Source organism: Podarcis pityusensis (assembly GCF_964106645.2).
Source record: "Podarcis pityusensis genome assembly, chromosome: 15".
NCBI classification, from domain to species: Eukaryota; Metazoa; Chordata; class Lepidosauria; order Squamata; family Lacertidae; genus Podarcis; species Podarcis pityusensis.
The window spans coordinates 18,201,621-18,216,028 of NC_138040.1; the positions used below are offsets into that span (position 1 = coordinate 18,201,621).

The 14,408-nt window shown below is 48.4% G+C and overlaps 1 protein-coding gene across 1 annotated transcript in view; it reads left to right on the top strand.

Annotated features, from left to right (window-relative positions):
- The window catches only part of ADAMTS15 (ADAM metallopeptidase with thrombospondin type 1 motif 15), a 42,037-nt gene that overhangs the window by 14,298 nt on the left and 13,331 nt on the right, over positions 1-14,408 (top strand). Inside the window, exons 2-3 of the mRNA XM_080983421.1 lie at positions 7,491-7,623; positions 13,534-13,701. Of these exons, the coding sequence (XP_080839547.1) occupies positions 7,491-7,623; positions 13,534-13,701 (301 nt within the window). The remainder of the gene's footprint in view (positions 1-7,490; positions 7,624-13,533; positions 13,702-14,408) is intronic.

Below are 14,408 nucleotides of genomic sequence, written 5' to 3' on the forward strand. Positions count from 1 at the left end.
AGAGCAAGGGGGTCCAGCTAGCTTTTCCTTACGTTCTCAGCTGAAGCTATCCATATGCCTTTGAGAAGGCCACAAGCAGGACATGATGCTTGAGACAGCCAACCCCAAACTTTCTGGGTCCTGCTTACAAACCTATTTATACATTCAGCATAATGAGGTGGCCACATCAGCCTGAGAGAGGGGGTGAATGACATGCTTAAAATGCCCCCCTTTATAGAAAAGTGACAAGCAAACAAGCCCAAACTCCCTGCACTTAGAAAGCTAACACTTACAGAAGGAAGCTTCTACCCTGGTCCTTTCTCTTGTGTGCTAGATTTCTGCATGCAAAGACACCTTTTTGTTTTAAAAATGGGGTGATATTTGCATTGCAATCTTATGCATGTTTACTCAGCAGTGACTCCAACTGTGGTCAGTGGGGCTTACTCCTAGGTAAGTGTGCCTTATAACCCAAAGCAAGCAATCCTACACCAATAATCCCTAAAGAATGTTGTCGCGTACATTTTTTCTGAAACGTAAAGATTAACTTTCAATCTGAATCTGGTGGCTAAGTTATTTTGCAGGGTTTGGAGTTTCTCTGGCAAGGCATGTTGTATTTCAGAGTGGGAGTAAATGGTGAAAGCGACTAGAGGATGAACAGAGAGCGCAACGTAGCTGGATACCATGAGGGAGGAACGGCTAGCCTGCTAGCCACGCAGGGCACAGGTCCAGGGACCCTGAACTTGGAGCCTCTCACAGGAAGTTACTGTGTGTTCTCAGATGTTATCTTTGCATGTTCAACGGCTTGAACATTGTCCTTAAACTAACAAAATCTCAAAAGCTTAGATTCTTCAGCGTGAGATTCCAAAATAACCACAAACAACCATGCTTTTAAGCAGTATGTTAGGGGTGGGGGAATATCTGTGGTTCTCCAGATGTTGCAGAACTACAACTCCCACCATTTCTGACAATTGGCTATGCCAGCCAGGGCTGATGGGAGCTGAAGTCCAACAACACTCCTCACTCTGCAAGGGGATGTATTCAGCATGATGGCCTTGGCTGTGAACCTTCTGTGGAGTTGGCAGGTTGACTTGGAAATTATATTAACATGGGTCATTGCAAAGTGTGATCAACAGAGCTGTCTTGTGAGCTGAGAGTTTATTCCCACCCACCCATGTTCCTCTTCTGCTAGCTGCCACCCTGCCTGAATCGTTCCAGAAAATGGGTGCAGATGGGTGCTGACCAAGGAATTTGGTAGATTCTCATCTTGATCTCCTGAGAATCAGGACACGACAATCCTGCTGATGGATGAGCTTAGCTTCCTCCTGAAGTCCATCTATCACAGTGAGATGAATGTGATTCCCATCCCCTGTGGCTGCAGGAAAACAGCCCCTGGGGAACTCCCCCCCTCCAATCTCTTGCTTCAAAATGCCTGTCAGAGCTCCTTAGTGCAAGCCTGTAAGTGGCCTGTCATCAAGATGCAATTGATACTCCTCATACTCTGCAAAGATGTGCCAGCTGGGGTCTTGCCTCACCTTGACCTCATGTGATCCCTTTTAGCCCCTGGGGGTGGATCTACACACAGGAAAAAATGCTATAAATAAGCCAGAAATTAAATCAAGGTAACAAAAGAAAAAAGAAGCGCTATGGAAAATTGCTTAGAAATTTCTTTTTGCTCTCTGGCGCCATCTGGTGTTGCATGTTTATAATGCATTCAAAACGCTGTTTCTTGACTAATGTAGCTGAGTCCTGGGACTCAGCAGAAAAAGCCCTGGGGCTCCATTGTGCCTTGAGGGGTACCAGGGCCACATTCACACCATACATTGAAACCACTGCAATTTCACTTTAAGCAGTTATGGCTCCACCGCAAATAATTCTGGGAGCTGTGATTTGTTAAGGGTGCTGAGAGTTGTTACGGAGATTCCCCGTTTCCCTTCCCTCAGCTGCAATTCACACAGTTCCCTGGGAAAAGGGCTTGATTGTGAAACCACTTTGGGAATTAGAGCTCTCCAAGAGGAATAAAAGGGTAAAGGGTAAAGGGACCCCTGACCATTAGGTCCAGTCGTGGCTGACTCTGTGGTTGCGGTGCTCATCTTGCTTTATTCGCCGAGGGAGCCGGCGTACAGCTTCCGGGTCATGTGGCCAGCATGACTAAGCTGCTTCTGGCGAACCATAGCAGCGCATGGAAACACCGTTTACCTTCCCACCGGAGCGGTACCTATTGATCTACTTGCACTCAGACGTGCTTTCGAACTACTAGGTTGGCAGGAGCAGGGACCGAGTAATGGGAGCTCACGCCGTCGTGGGGATTTGAACCGCTGACCTTCTGATTGGCAAGCCCTAGGCTCTGTGGTTTAACCCACAGCGCCACCCGCATCCCACCAAGAGGAATAGGAGTCTCCTAACAACTCTCAGGACCCTTGAACTACAGCTCCCATGATTCCTTGGGGGAAGGCACTCTGACTGTTCAGGGTGGGATCATCATGCTTTGGCTGCATGGTGTGGATGTGGCCTTTAAAGCCAGCCCTGCAGTCATCTTGAGGCTCTTACTGGGGCAAGAAATCTCGTGTCCCTCTCTTGCATAAGGGCCAAAAGCTACATGTAGTGGCTCTAGACCCACCAGTGAGCTGCATTATCAGATTGCTGTTAAGGACCAGTGATTGCCTAACAGGAGAGAGAGAGTTTTTGGCTCATTGCTCTCCATTCACTTTCCTTTATTCCTTTCTTTTATTTTTTTGGTTAAAGCCAGTGCCAGATTATCTGCTCCGTTGACCATCATCTGCCACAGAGAGGAGCGTGAGCTGGCTAGGGAGAGGCAGTTTGCGCAGACACAATGGAAAGCTCTCTCTGGGTCACAATGATGAAGGGCTTCTCTGGTTAGCATCCAGCATGGAGAGGAATCTTGGCTACCTTGGCAGAAGCAAATTCCAGAGGGAGAGGGAGTGTCTTATGGCACCCTTAAGATAAACAGCTGTATTGTTTGTGCACTAGTATCCCAGTGGATGCTAATCATTTGGGCGAATGGGGGCACCATTCCACCAGCCGCAGTCCAGGGCGCTAGCATGGGCTGTAATAAGTTAAGTAAGTAAGTAAGTAAATAAATTATACCCCACCCATCTGGCTGGGTTTCCCCAGCCATTCTCGGTGGCTCCCAAAGCAGGATAAAAGATCAAACATTAAAAACTTCCCTAAACAGGGCTACCTTCAGATGTCTTCTAAAAGTCAGGTGTTGTTTATTTCCTTGACATCTGATAGGAGGGTGTTCCACAGGTCAGGCGCCACTACCGAGAAGGCCCTCTGCCTGGTTCCACCTTCTTCCACCTGGTCAGGCATCCCCAACCTGCTGCCCTCCAGATGTTTTGGCCTACAACTCCCATCATCCCTAGCTAACAGGACCAGTGGTCAGGGATGATGGGAATTGTAGTCCAAAACATCTGGAGGGCTTGGAGATGCCTGGTTTTGGTGTTGCCCTTGTAGATCTCAGCAAGTCAGAGGATAGGAATGAAGCTCTAATTCAGGTATAGGCAAACTCAGCCCTCCAGATGTTTTGGGACTACAACTCCCATCATCCCTGACCACTGGTCCTGTTAGCTAGGGATGATGGGTGTTGTAGTCCCAAAACATCTGGAGGACCGAGTTTGCCTATGCCTGCTCTGATTAGTTGGCCCTACCTGTCATTGGCTCTGGCGCCACCTACTGTTGAGCTCCCTGCTTTCCCACCCAACCATTCCCCACGAGCATTAGTTAGTCCACTGGTATCCCATCTCTTCCAGTCCTGATTCTTTTGTGTAATATTTATGACTTATCACGGCTGGCTCCTGGTGGCTCACATCCCGAGCATCTTCATCCTGGATTCCTTCAGCTGTCGGCGAGATTGCAGAAGACGATAGCGTTGAAATACGATGCATCTTCCCCAAAGGTTGAAGAATGCCCATGTGTGAATTCCATGCAGCCATTTATCTTCCTCCTCTCTCTCCCCACCTCACTCTCTTGTGTGGGAGCACTTCAAAGGGAAATGATCCACACAGGAAAGGAGGAGGCTGCATTTGCCTCTGAGAAGGAGAAGCACACGCAGGGACCTGAGTGGGATTGGATGACTCAGGATGCAAGCCCAGTCCTGGAGGTCAGCCACCTCTGTGATGTTTGGAAAGGAATGCTCTCCTGGCGGGATCATCCCGTCAGCTGACTGTGCGCTGCTGGTGCAGAGGCATGGCGCTGATTCTCAGGGCGTTCCGGACTTGACAGAAGAAAGGCCCTCTTCACAAATAGGCAAAATCGCCAAAAGACGTGGCGATGTAGAGTTAGGTCACCTGTTTTCAGAAAACGAAAACAAAACTGCCAGTATCATTATGACAAATCTGTGCTGCGGCCGCATTTGGAATACAGAGTAGTGTTCTGGTTGTCTCACCTCAAAAAGGATGCGATAGAGTTGAAAAAGGGCAACCGAAATGATGATTAGAGGAAAGTTGTTTCCTCCTCTCGTAACACAGGGACTCAGTGAATGTTGGAAGGTTCGGGACAGACAAAAGAAAGGCCTTCTTCAGGCAGCACTGAGTTAAACTTGCTCTCTCGGGAGACAGGGATGGCCAACAAGCTAGATCAGGCATAGGCAAACTCGGCCCTCCAGATGTTTTGGGACTACAACTCCCATGATCCCTAGCTAACAGGACCAGTGGTCAGGGATGATGGGAGTTGCAGTCCCAGAACACCTGGAGGGCCGAGTTTGCCTATCCCTGACCTAGAAGGCTAGACAAATTTGTAGAGGAGAAGGATTATCAGTGCTACTTGCCATGGTGGCCACTGATGGAGGCAGCACTGCTTCTGAATGCCAGTGGCTGGAAACCACAGAAGGGTTTGGGCCTCAGGTTTTGCTTGTGAGCAACTGGTCAGCCACTGTGAGAATAGGATGCTGGACCGGATGGGCCATTGGCCTGATGCAGCAAGGTTTTTCTTTCATTCCCCCCCTTTCCAAAATCCAAACTGATCACAAGAGGAGGTGGGACCCATGCCCTTGGTGTAACCCCAAGAGGATATGCTATGCTGCGTTTGGGTAAGGTGTTCTCCACCCTGCCATAACCTGCTGCACTCTGCACCCTCTCCTTCGGGCTCCACACTGTGATCGCGGAACATGACAGCACGCGTTCCCATTGTTGTTTTAGTTTAACGTTGTTCCTGAGGGTATGCCTTGAATCTGTTCGCTCTGCTCTTGCGACCGGAGGATATGGAAGCAATTTGTAAGAACGCTCATGCCGGCACTGCCCTAACTGAAGCTCACGCGCTGGCCTCGGCAGGCAACATCTGCAAGCCATGATGTCAGCCCTGGCTCCTGACAGCAGCAAGGGGGCTTATCGCTTAAGATGAGGATGTGGCAGAAATCCCCCACCGTGCCTCTGACGCTGGAGGCTGATGCTCTTGTCTTTTCCAGCTGGGCAGGTCATGGCCTGGGGCTTTCATGCTTGCGAGATGAGAGGACGAGAGCTGCAAGGAAGTAGCTAACCTCCAGGCTTGCAGCCGGGGAGCCGAAACCCTTTCCTCTTTGCTTGCCCTTTGCCGATCGCGAGAGCATCTCTCGCACACATGTGCGCACCACAGAGGCCTTTTTTCGCCTGCTTCCTTGGCTGCAAAGAAAGCTGGAAAGTCTATCAGCAGCACCTTGTCAAGAGCAGGAGGGACGGCCTCCTCTATTGTGGAAGGAGCGCTTCCAAGCTTTGAAAGCAAAACCGTCTTGCTTCCCTTTTTGGCCCTGGGGGTTTTCCATCCCTTGCCCAGTTCTTCCGATGCTTTTTGAGACCTATCTCCTGCTTCCACGCCTTGATGCCCATAATCCTTCCTGCCCTGCTCTTGTGCTACAGAACAGGGGTGCCAACTTGAATAAAATATTGGGGGGGGGGAGGTAAGCCCCACCTTGCATAATTGATCACAAGATACAGCATGCACACACCCTTTGAATGGGCAATGCCCATCAATTTTGGGAGGCCCCAGCAACTTCAAATATTTTATTTGGGGGCCTGAAGGAACCTTGGCCCCTAAGACTTGGCTCCTATGCTACAGAAGGTAGCCAGGTCCAGCCGCTGAGAGCCCCATTTTCCAGCTGCTCCACAGGTACAAGGGATTCTCAGAATGGCAGGTTGACTAACCTGAGCTGCTCCACAAGGCATACACCCAGGTTTGGATTTTAAAGTGTGAATGTGACATGCAGGGGTTAGCAATCGCAGGTGTCCTCCGTGGCTTGGCGTGCCTTTTCCCAGCTTGTCTGGTTCACCAACAATGGCTGTTCCTGGACAGGGATAGCCTGACTGCTGTAGTCAGGGTCAGATCTATTATGAAACTAATAAGCTTAAGATTTGGGGCTCCTAATCCCCAGACTTTAGTCCACATTGCTTTAATTTTTTTTTGCATCTAGTAGACCAAATTTGAATCACACAACTCAAATTGATTACTTTCCCCCTGCATCTATTTCAACAATCCCAAAGTTTGAGAGTCGGTTGGCTCAGGGATATTATTTTTCTACTCACAATAATTAGCTGATAGAGGAAGTTAAGATGGGAGGTGCTGTAGAATTTCATCTGGATTGCATTTTAAAGTGAACTGGTCTAATTTTTACTTCCCAGACTAATATGTGGATTGGAATGCAGTTATCCTGCAGACAGAGCATTTCTCAGAATTTTGCAAAAATGTGTAAATGATTGTGCTTTATGGGGGGGGGGGGACACACATGCAAAAATGTATATACTTGGAGGAAAGGCATACCACTTAAATGCAGACTTTATGTGTTTTAAAAGCAATGGCGGAAAACGCTAGAGAATGGGCATTTGAGTCAACGTGTGTGAGAACGACACAGACCCAAAATAGACTGATCCTCCCATCCCTAGTTATGACTCTTATTGGCAAAACATTTCCCTTCTATGGATGCAGAGCTTTGGTATGGTCAGTTGAACCTACCATTGATCCCCATGCCTGTGATCAGCTTCAGAGACCCTGCTGTCTCGCTTGTTGCTATTATTAGTTAGTATAAACTTGGCAGCGGCAAGGCCTGTTTAGTGGTGTCTCCACAGCTGTGGAACTCCCTTCCCAATGGACTCCCTCTTTTCACCTTCTCTAGACATGCATTGAAGGTCTCTGTGTTCCACAAGGCTTTCTGTGTGCAAGGCTTCTTGACTGTATGTTGATTCAGTTTTTAGGTTCTTCTGCTGAAATGCTTGCCGACATACCTTTTCGTTCTTTGCTGTTGTTTTTATTTCATGGAACTGTGGAGTTGGAAGCGACTCAAAGGGTCGTCTAGTCCAACCCTCAGTGATGCACAAATCGCAACTATTTGTCCTGTTGTAAACTGCCTTGGAAAGATTGTATATCGAATAAAAGAGATAAATTGTGGTTGCCATGAAAGTGCATGTTCTGGGCCAAACTCAACCCAAGCAAAGTTTCTCTTTTGTAACCACCTTGGCTTCAGCAGCCAACAATCCCGGGTACCTTTCTTGCCATGAGATTAAAGAGCATCCTTTTGTTCTTGGCAGGATTTGTGTGGTGCTACAACCTGCGACACCTTGGGCATGGCAGATGTCGGCACCATGTGTGACCCCAAACGTAGCTGCTCTGTCATTGAGGACGATGGCCTCCCCTCTGCTTTTACTACAGCTCACGAGCTAGGTAAGTAGTAGCTTTGGCAAAGTACGAGATTTGGTCTGAAAATGCATTCAACATCATTTACTTATTGCCATTTCTTATATGATATGATATAATTATACTATTGACCCCACATCTTCTGCCAAAAGGGTTCCTAGGGCAGCTTGCAGTTCAATAGAAACAAGCAAACAAGATAACTCATGAACTTAGGCTTTCTATCTAAAAGACACAACACACATGGAAAAAGGGAGGAGGGCAGAGGAAGAAGAAAGCAAACTCAGGTGCCAGGAAGGGGGCACATGCGTAAACATGCTCAGAGCTGGGATCCCCCAGAATATTGCTATCAATCCAGCGCCACAGAAAAGCGTAGCGTCTTTTGCTGCCTGAGCTATTGCATCTGTCTGGTTTTGCCGGCTCTCCTTCAAATATTCGCCAGACCGTTCTTGGCTCGAAGCCTCCATTCATCATCCTGTGGCTTAGGAAGTGGCCACTTAAACCAAAGCCACAGCAAAGAGGCAGAGCCCCTGTCTGTGGTTTCCACCTGGGAAGCAGATTTAGACCAGGGGGAAGTGGAGACACAGGATTGGACCCATTTATGTATATATATATATGTGTGTGTGTGTGTGTGCGCATGTGTGCACGTGTATACATGGAGAGAGAGAGACAGTCAGAGTCAGTCTTAATCCATAATTTGGAGATGAGCCTGATTTTAAAACAAAAAACAAAAACCTATGACTACTTTGCTCAGGAAGTTTAGACAATAGCAAAGCTTCCAGAATAGCTTTCTTGGGAAACTCCACATGTGTGTGTGAGAGAGAAAAAGAAAGCGAGTGAGACTGCAGCCTTGTTCCCTGTGTGTGTGTCAGAGAGAGAGAGAGAGAGAGAGAGAGAGAGAGAAACGCCAAGTTTATTCCCAAAGGGGCAGGGAGGTTTGAGTTAAACTGTTGGGAAAGCAGCTGTTGGGAAGACAAGGGAGCCCAAGCCACAAATTCGCCTGCTCTGGCTTGGTCACTACCTCGTTTCCCAGGCTTTAGAAATCCTGAAATAACATGTCATGGCCAGGACACATTCGACACACACCTAGATCCGGAGAAGTGGAATGCCAGATTGTCAACAGGATTCGTAGCCAAATTGCTAGACTCTCATTTGGATAACAGGAAAAGGCTCTGCTTTTTTTGTTACTTTTTTTTAAATTAGTGCCACAACAAATTCTGCATCCGCAATTTTGATTTGGACTCCGTTGTACAGCCGGAAATGGAACTGCCAGGAATCAGATTTCCCTGGTGGGAATGGGCTGGTTCACACACGTTCAGCTGTGCAAATGAGCAGCCCCCGGTTCAGGTTGCCTCCCAGCCGTGGGTTGTATCAAAGTTTATAAAATTATGTATGGTTTAGAGCAGGGATTTGGATGTGGGCTCTCCAGGCTTCTCCACCTGGTCTTGGGACTGTCTCTGAGCCACACCTAGAGAAGGACCATTGGCCCGACCCACAGGCTCTTCTTGTGTTCTTAACAGCACCTGGCTGGTGATAACGCCTCTTTGTTGCCTCGATGGAGGATGGAGAGACATGTCTGAGGATCAGGAGCGGCTGGCATGATGCCGTGACAGAGCCAGCCTCCCTGAAGCAGCAGCTCTAAAACTCACCAGGATGGGGTGGGGCAGGGTGGCAGTCAGGACGGAGTGGCACACTTTGTTGCCTGGATCTCACCACCCTGCCCTGTTCTGGTAAGTGGAAGTGATGCTTCTGCTGGAAGCCTGGATGCATAAAGCCACATTGCCTGACTGTTTGCTCTATAGAAACCTTGGTCTCTTGTGCATACTGGAGCATATTGTACAAAGGGGAAAAGCCACATCTATTGCCCTGCCCACTTTTGTCTCTGGACACCATGGGCAAAAGAAGAGCCTGGGATGGATCAGGCCAATGACCCATCTATAATAGCATCCTGTTTCTCACAGTGGCCAACCAGATGCCATAAAGGGAAACCCCCAAGCAGGACCTGAGCACAAGAGAACTCTCCTCTCCTGTGGTTTCCAGCAGCCAGTACGTAGAAGCATTGCTCTCTCCAGCTGTAGTGGCAGGGCAGAGACATAGTGGCTAGTAATCATCAAAAGCTCTCTCCTGCTCCATTAATTTGTCCATTTCTCTCTTAAATCTACCCAGGTTGGTGGTCATCCAAGGGCATGTGTTCCTTGGAAGCTTCCCCATGAGGGGTTGTGACCCTCAGGCTGAAAAAGGGTTCCCTATCTCTAGTGTGGAGGACCGAGAGGCAGTTTTCCTCCCTCTCTTAGAATGCTAGAACTGGGAGTCACCTAATAAAGCTGAACAGCGGGAGATGCAGAAGCAGGCAAAAGGAAGTTCATCTTCCCACTACAGTGCATAACTCATTTGTGGAATCTGCTGCCCACAAGGTTGTGGGTGGTGATGCCCAGTTGTCTGGGTGGCTTAAAAGAGGGATTAGGGAGGAAAATCATGGAGGGAAAGCCTGCCAATGGCTGCTTGCCATGATGTCAATATGCAATCCTCCCAGATCAGAGGCCACAGATTATCAGTCGCTGGGGAGCAACAGCAGGCAGTGGCATAGTGAGGGGGGCACAAGAGCAGTTGCACCAGGCACAAAATTCTTAGGGGTGCAAAATTTCAACAGCTGGGGCTGCCTCAATACAGCTGTGCACTTCAAGAGCTCTGTTGAAAACCAGTGAACCAGCAAGTGACCTCCCCAGACGACAGAATTACTCTTCTTTTCTTATCTCTGGCTGCAATCTCCTGGGTGATGTGCAGTTGAATGCACATGCGTGCTCTGTTTTGTTCCCTGCCACCCACCCCTGCCATGCCCCTGGCACTGGCAACCTGTGTTATGCCACTGACAACAGGAAGGGGCTATTGCCTTCAGGCCCTGCTCATGGTGTTCCCAAAGCCATCAATTCACCTACTGCAGAAAACAGGATGCTGGTCCAGTAAGGCACAGGAATCTGCCTTATACCGAGTCAGACTATTGGTCCATCTAGCTTAGTATTGCAAGCAGCTCTTCAAGCAGGGGAGTCTCTCCCACCTTTACCTGGAGGTGCCATTGAGGACCAAACCTGGAACCTTAAGCATGCCCAGCAGATGCTCTGCCACTGAGTTCTGGCCCTTCCCCATGAATGTATTTGTATGTTTAACACAGATGCCCAGGGATGCAGGTGCCTGCAGGATGAATCAAATCTTCACATTGCAAGTTTGCTGCCTGGTTTTAATGTTAAGGTTTTGGCAAGTGTCAAATTTAGAGGGGTTTGTGGGTTGTTGTTTTTAAACAAAACAAAACACGTAGCCCTGATTTTAACAGCTTTCCCAATCATAGGAGGCATCTGCTTTCAGACGTCCAGGGGAAATGGGCAGTTGTGGCAGGACCTTCCTCTCCGGGTAGCTGGGGAGTTGGAAGGAGGAAATCATTTCTTGTCTCCCCCTCTCCTCCCTCGGATTCTCAGGTTTCCTCCTCCTGCCTTCTGCAAGGGCGAGTGTCCACACACAAAGCAGATGGTGTGAACCTTGGCCAGGATGTGGCTGGCTTGCAGGCTCGACCCTGGCAGGGTTACATGCATCTGGTGTAGCTTTCCCCCTGCCTTTGGGGGGCAATCTGATTAGAATGCGAGAAGCGAGAAACAACGCAGAGCCAGGAAGCGGATCCAACGGAGCAAAGGCTTTGCTTGCAGGCTTTTGCAGAGAGCCGGGAGTCCCAGGAGCGACCGAGATGCCTCTTTTATGCATTATGCAGGGAGGGTGATGGAAGAAGCGAAGACACCACTTGTGACCCACCAGGCCAAGCCACAGTCTACCAGCTGTGTGTTCGGGGGCCTGCCAAGCCATTGGCGCTGCTCTTCAGACTGTTTTCTGCTAGCCCACGCATCCAGGACAAAGAGGAGAGGTTTATCAAGCCCCTCGTGGGCCGCAGTACGCTGTTGATGAGCTGTGTTTGACCAGACATTGTGCAGGCATCCGCCGCAAGATGCAAGTCAAAAGGGGATGTGCAATGAGCATCCCGGACAGGCTTGGGGAAATCTGATCTGGGGTGTGTGATGGGAAGCGTCAAGGAACGTCAATGAACACCTGAAGCTGCCTTGTTCTGAATGTTATATTAGCCTAGTATTGTTTACTATGATGGGCAGTGGCTTTCTGGCATCTCTCGTGTCTAAGGATCATAGCTCAATGGTACAGCAACAGTCTTGCATGCAGAAGGTGCCAGGGGCAATTTCCAGTAGGGTTGGCAGAGACCCCTGCATGAAATTTTAAGGATGTGTAATACGTGGCTACACGGCTACACCCTCCCGCTGTCAGGGCACAGTGAGAGTGGCTCTCAGAGTCCTCTCTAGCAGACTTACAGGAAAACTCTGAGGTTCAGCTCCTATCATGTGTCTATCTAGCAAACATGCATTGTTGGTTTGACTGCAGTGTAAATATCCCACAGTGTAGACTACTGTAGTCTAATTGTGCTCAACCTTTGCAGACCCAGGACCCACCTTTTGCCCATACATGTGTTTGGGGACCCACTTCTTAATTCCTTACAGTCTGTCTTTATGGTTATAGGGCTGCTGTTGTGACCCACCTTTGGTCAGGCTGGAGAGAAATTGGATTCAGTTCCAAGCGAAAGATGACCCTCCCTGATCTGCTTTGTCCCAATCCATACACAAACCGAAACAGAGCCATCCTTTGACATTTGCACTTCTCTGAATCTTGCAATGCAGCTCGCCAGGAAAGCAATACATTCAAAATGCATATATTGCTGTAAAGTACTCATATAAATGCATACATTACTGAAAAGCATTATATGAGGAGAAACTGATGAGGCATCTATCCTCCCTGTTTCTTTTCCTAAAGGCTTTTTGCTGCCATGACAGCCATATCTTCTTTGCAAATAATGCCCCTGGAATGACTTGGTCTCCTTCCACTCCTAGGTTTAGGGTGGCCGTGGCCCTGGAATGTGCTGGGTGCCTCTCCAACGTCTGCTATCATCAGTCTGAAGTGCAAACCCACAGCAAATTTCTGTATGGAGTTTGGTGACTGACTAGGGACGCCGGCTCCCTCGGCCAATAAAGCGAGATGAGCGCCACAACCCCAGAGTCGGTCACAACTGGACCTAATGGGCAGGGGTCCCTTTACCTTTTTAGGGATGGAGGAGCAAATTGATACAGTTTACATTTAAAGCCAAATCTATTCAATTCACATGCTCTGAAACAATATGAAAGCCGAAACACAGACATCCTTCAAAACATGCACTCATCTGGATTTTATGATGCAGTTCCCCAACCAAACAGTGTTTACAAAAACACATATATTTAAAGGAAGTGTGCTTAAATAGGAATATATTAGTGAAAATAGCATGCAAAAGTGCAGGCAAAATGTGTTCAAAATTGCATACAAAAATATGTTTGAGGCTGGAGGAACACTGCCCAGCTGTGAGGCGTGAAGGCTGCTCCCTGCAAGGCCCTTTCCACCTGACCTAGGGGGCTGGGCCCACACTCACCAGCCCCACTGAAGAGGCTCCTCATGAGGTCAGAGGAACATCACCCGGCTAATGTTTTATTGATTGATTGATTTTAACATGCTGTAACCGCTTTGACATTTTTATTACAAATAAAATATAAATAAAAATATAAATAAATAAATAATTGTTTATTAGGAGACATTTGCACTAAAATGTAATAATTTTTTTAAGTTTAAAAACTTGCTGTAGAAGCATGGGACTTTAAGAATGGAAACATGAGAAACGGAGAGAACTGAAATTGCCAGATCCTTCCATCCCTATGGCTGACCAAATAATTTAGATTCCACACTCAGCCCCCCATGAAATCATTGGAGAGGTGATTGGTTGGACACCTTGGTTCACTGTGAACTTTGTTGCCCAAAGGCTGTTGGAAATACTCTCTGTGGTTTTCAAACGACAACTGTTTCTCCTTCTAGGACACGTGTTCAACATGCCCCATGACAACGTGAAGGTCTGTGAGGAGGTCTTTGGAAGGCTGAGGACCAACCACATGATGTCGCCCACTCTTATCCAGATTGACCGCATCAGCCCTTGGTCGGCTTGCAGCGCTGCCATCATCACTGACTTCCTGGACAGCGGACATGGTGAGCAGGGGATAGGGAGTAGGTAGGTGAAAAGGGGCGAGCGAAGGAGGCATTTGGGTGCCAGGACTGGGTGCCACCCTGTGTATTGCTTTGTTGTCAAAGCTAGCCAGAATTAGGAGGTACCTTACTTTGAAATTTGCTGGGCGTCCATAGCAGCGAATGCTAAATAGTTTCAGTCACAAACATGGAGGCAAAGGGGAGCTTATAGGAGCGTTCTTCCAGGCCTGAAGGATAGCAATGGAATGGCACGTCTGGAAGACCAAGGAGATTGGTTAGGCCAAAGCTTCTGCTCTGCAGTTCCCATTCTTCTTCCTGGCAATAATGAAGGCAGGAGCTTATGAAGAGAAAACATATGGAGGCTACTGAGTGCAGCATTTGTTTTCTTCCACCGCCAGTGAACTGAGTCCTCCTTGCCTCTTGGTTGTCATCCAGTCATGGCATTTGATATGAGTGCAAGTCTCTCCCCGCCTCCTGCCTCCAGACCACCGTTTGGTCAGAAGCTGCTGGGAAGATTGACATATAAGGCACCACCTTTCTATAGAGCTGCCGCTGAATTTTGCCCAAAGTGTAATTTTAAGGTGGATATTGGAGGTTCCTCCTCAGGTAAAGCCCCTGGTGGATTTTGAAGTCTCCTGCTCAGGTGGAGCACCCAACCATTTCAGTAAGGTTCTGCAGATCTCTACAGACTTTGGCCCACAGAAAATATG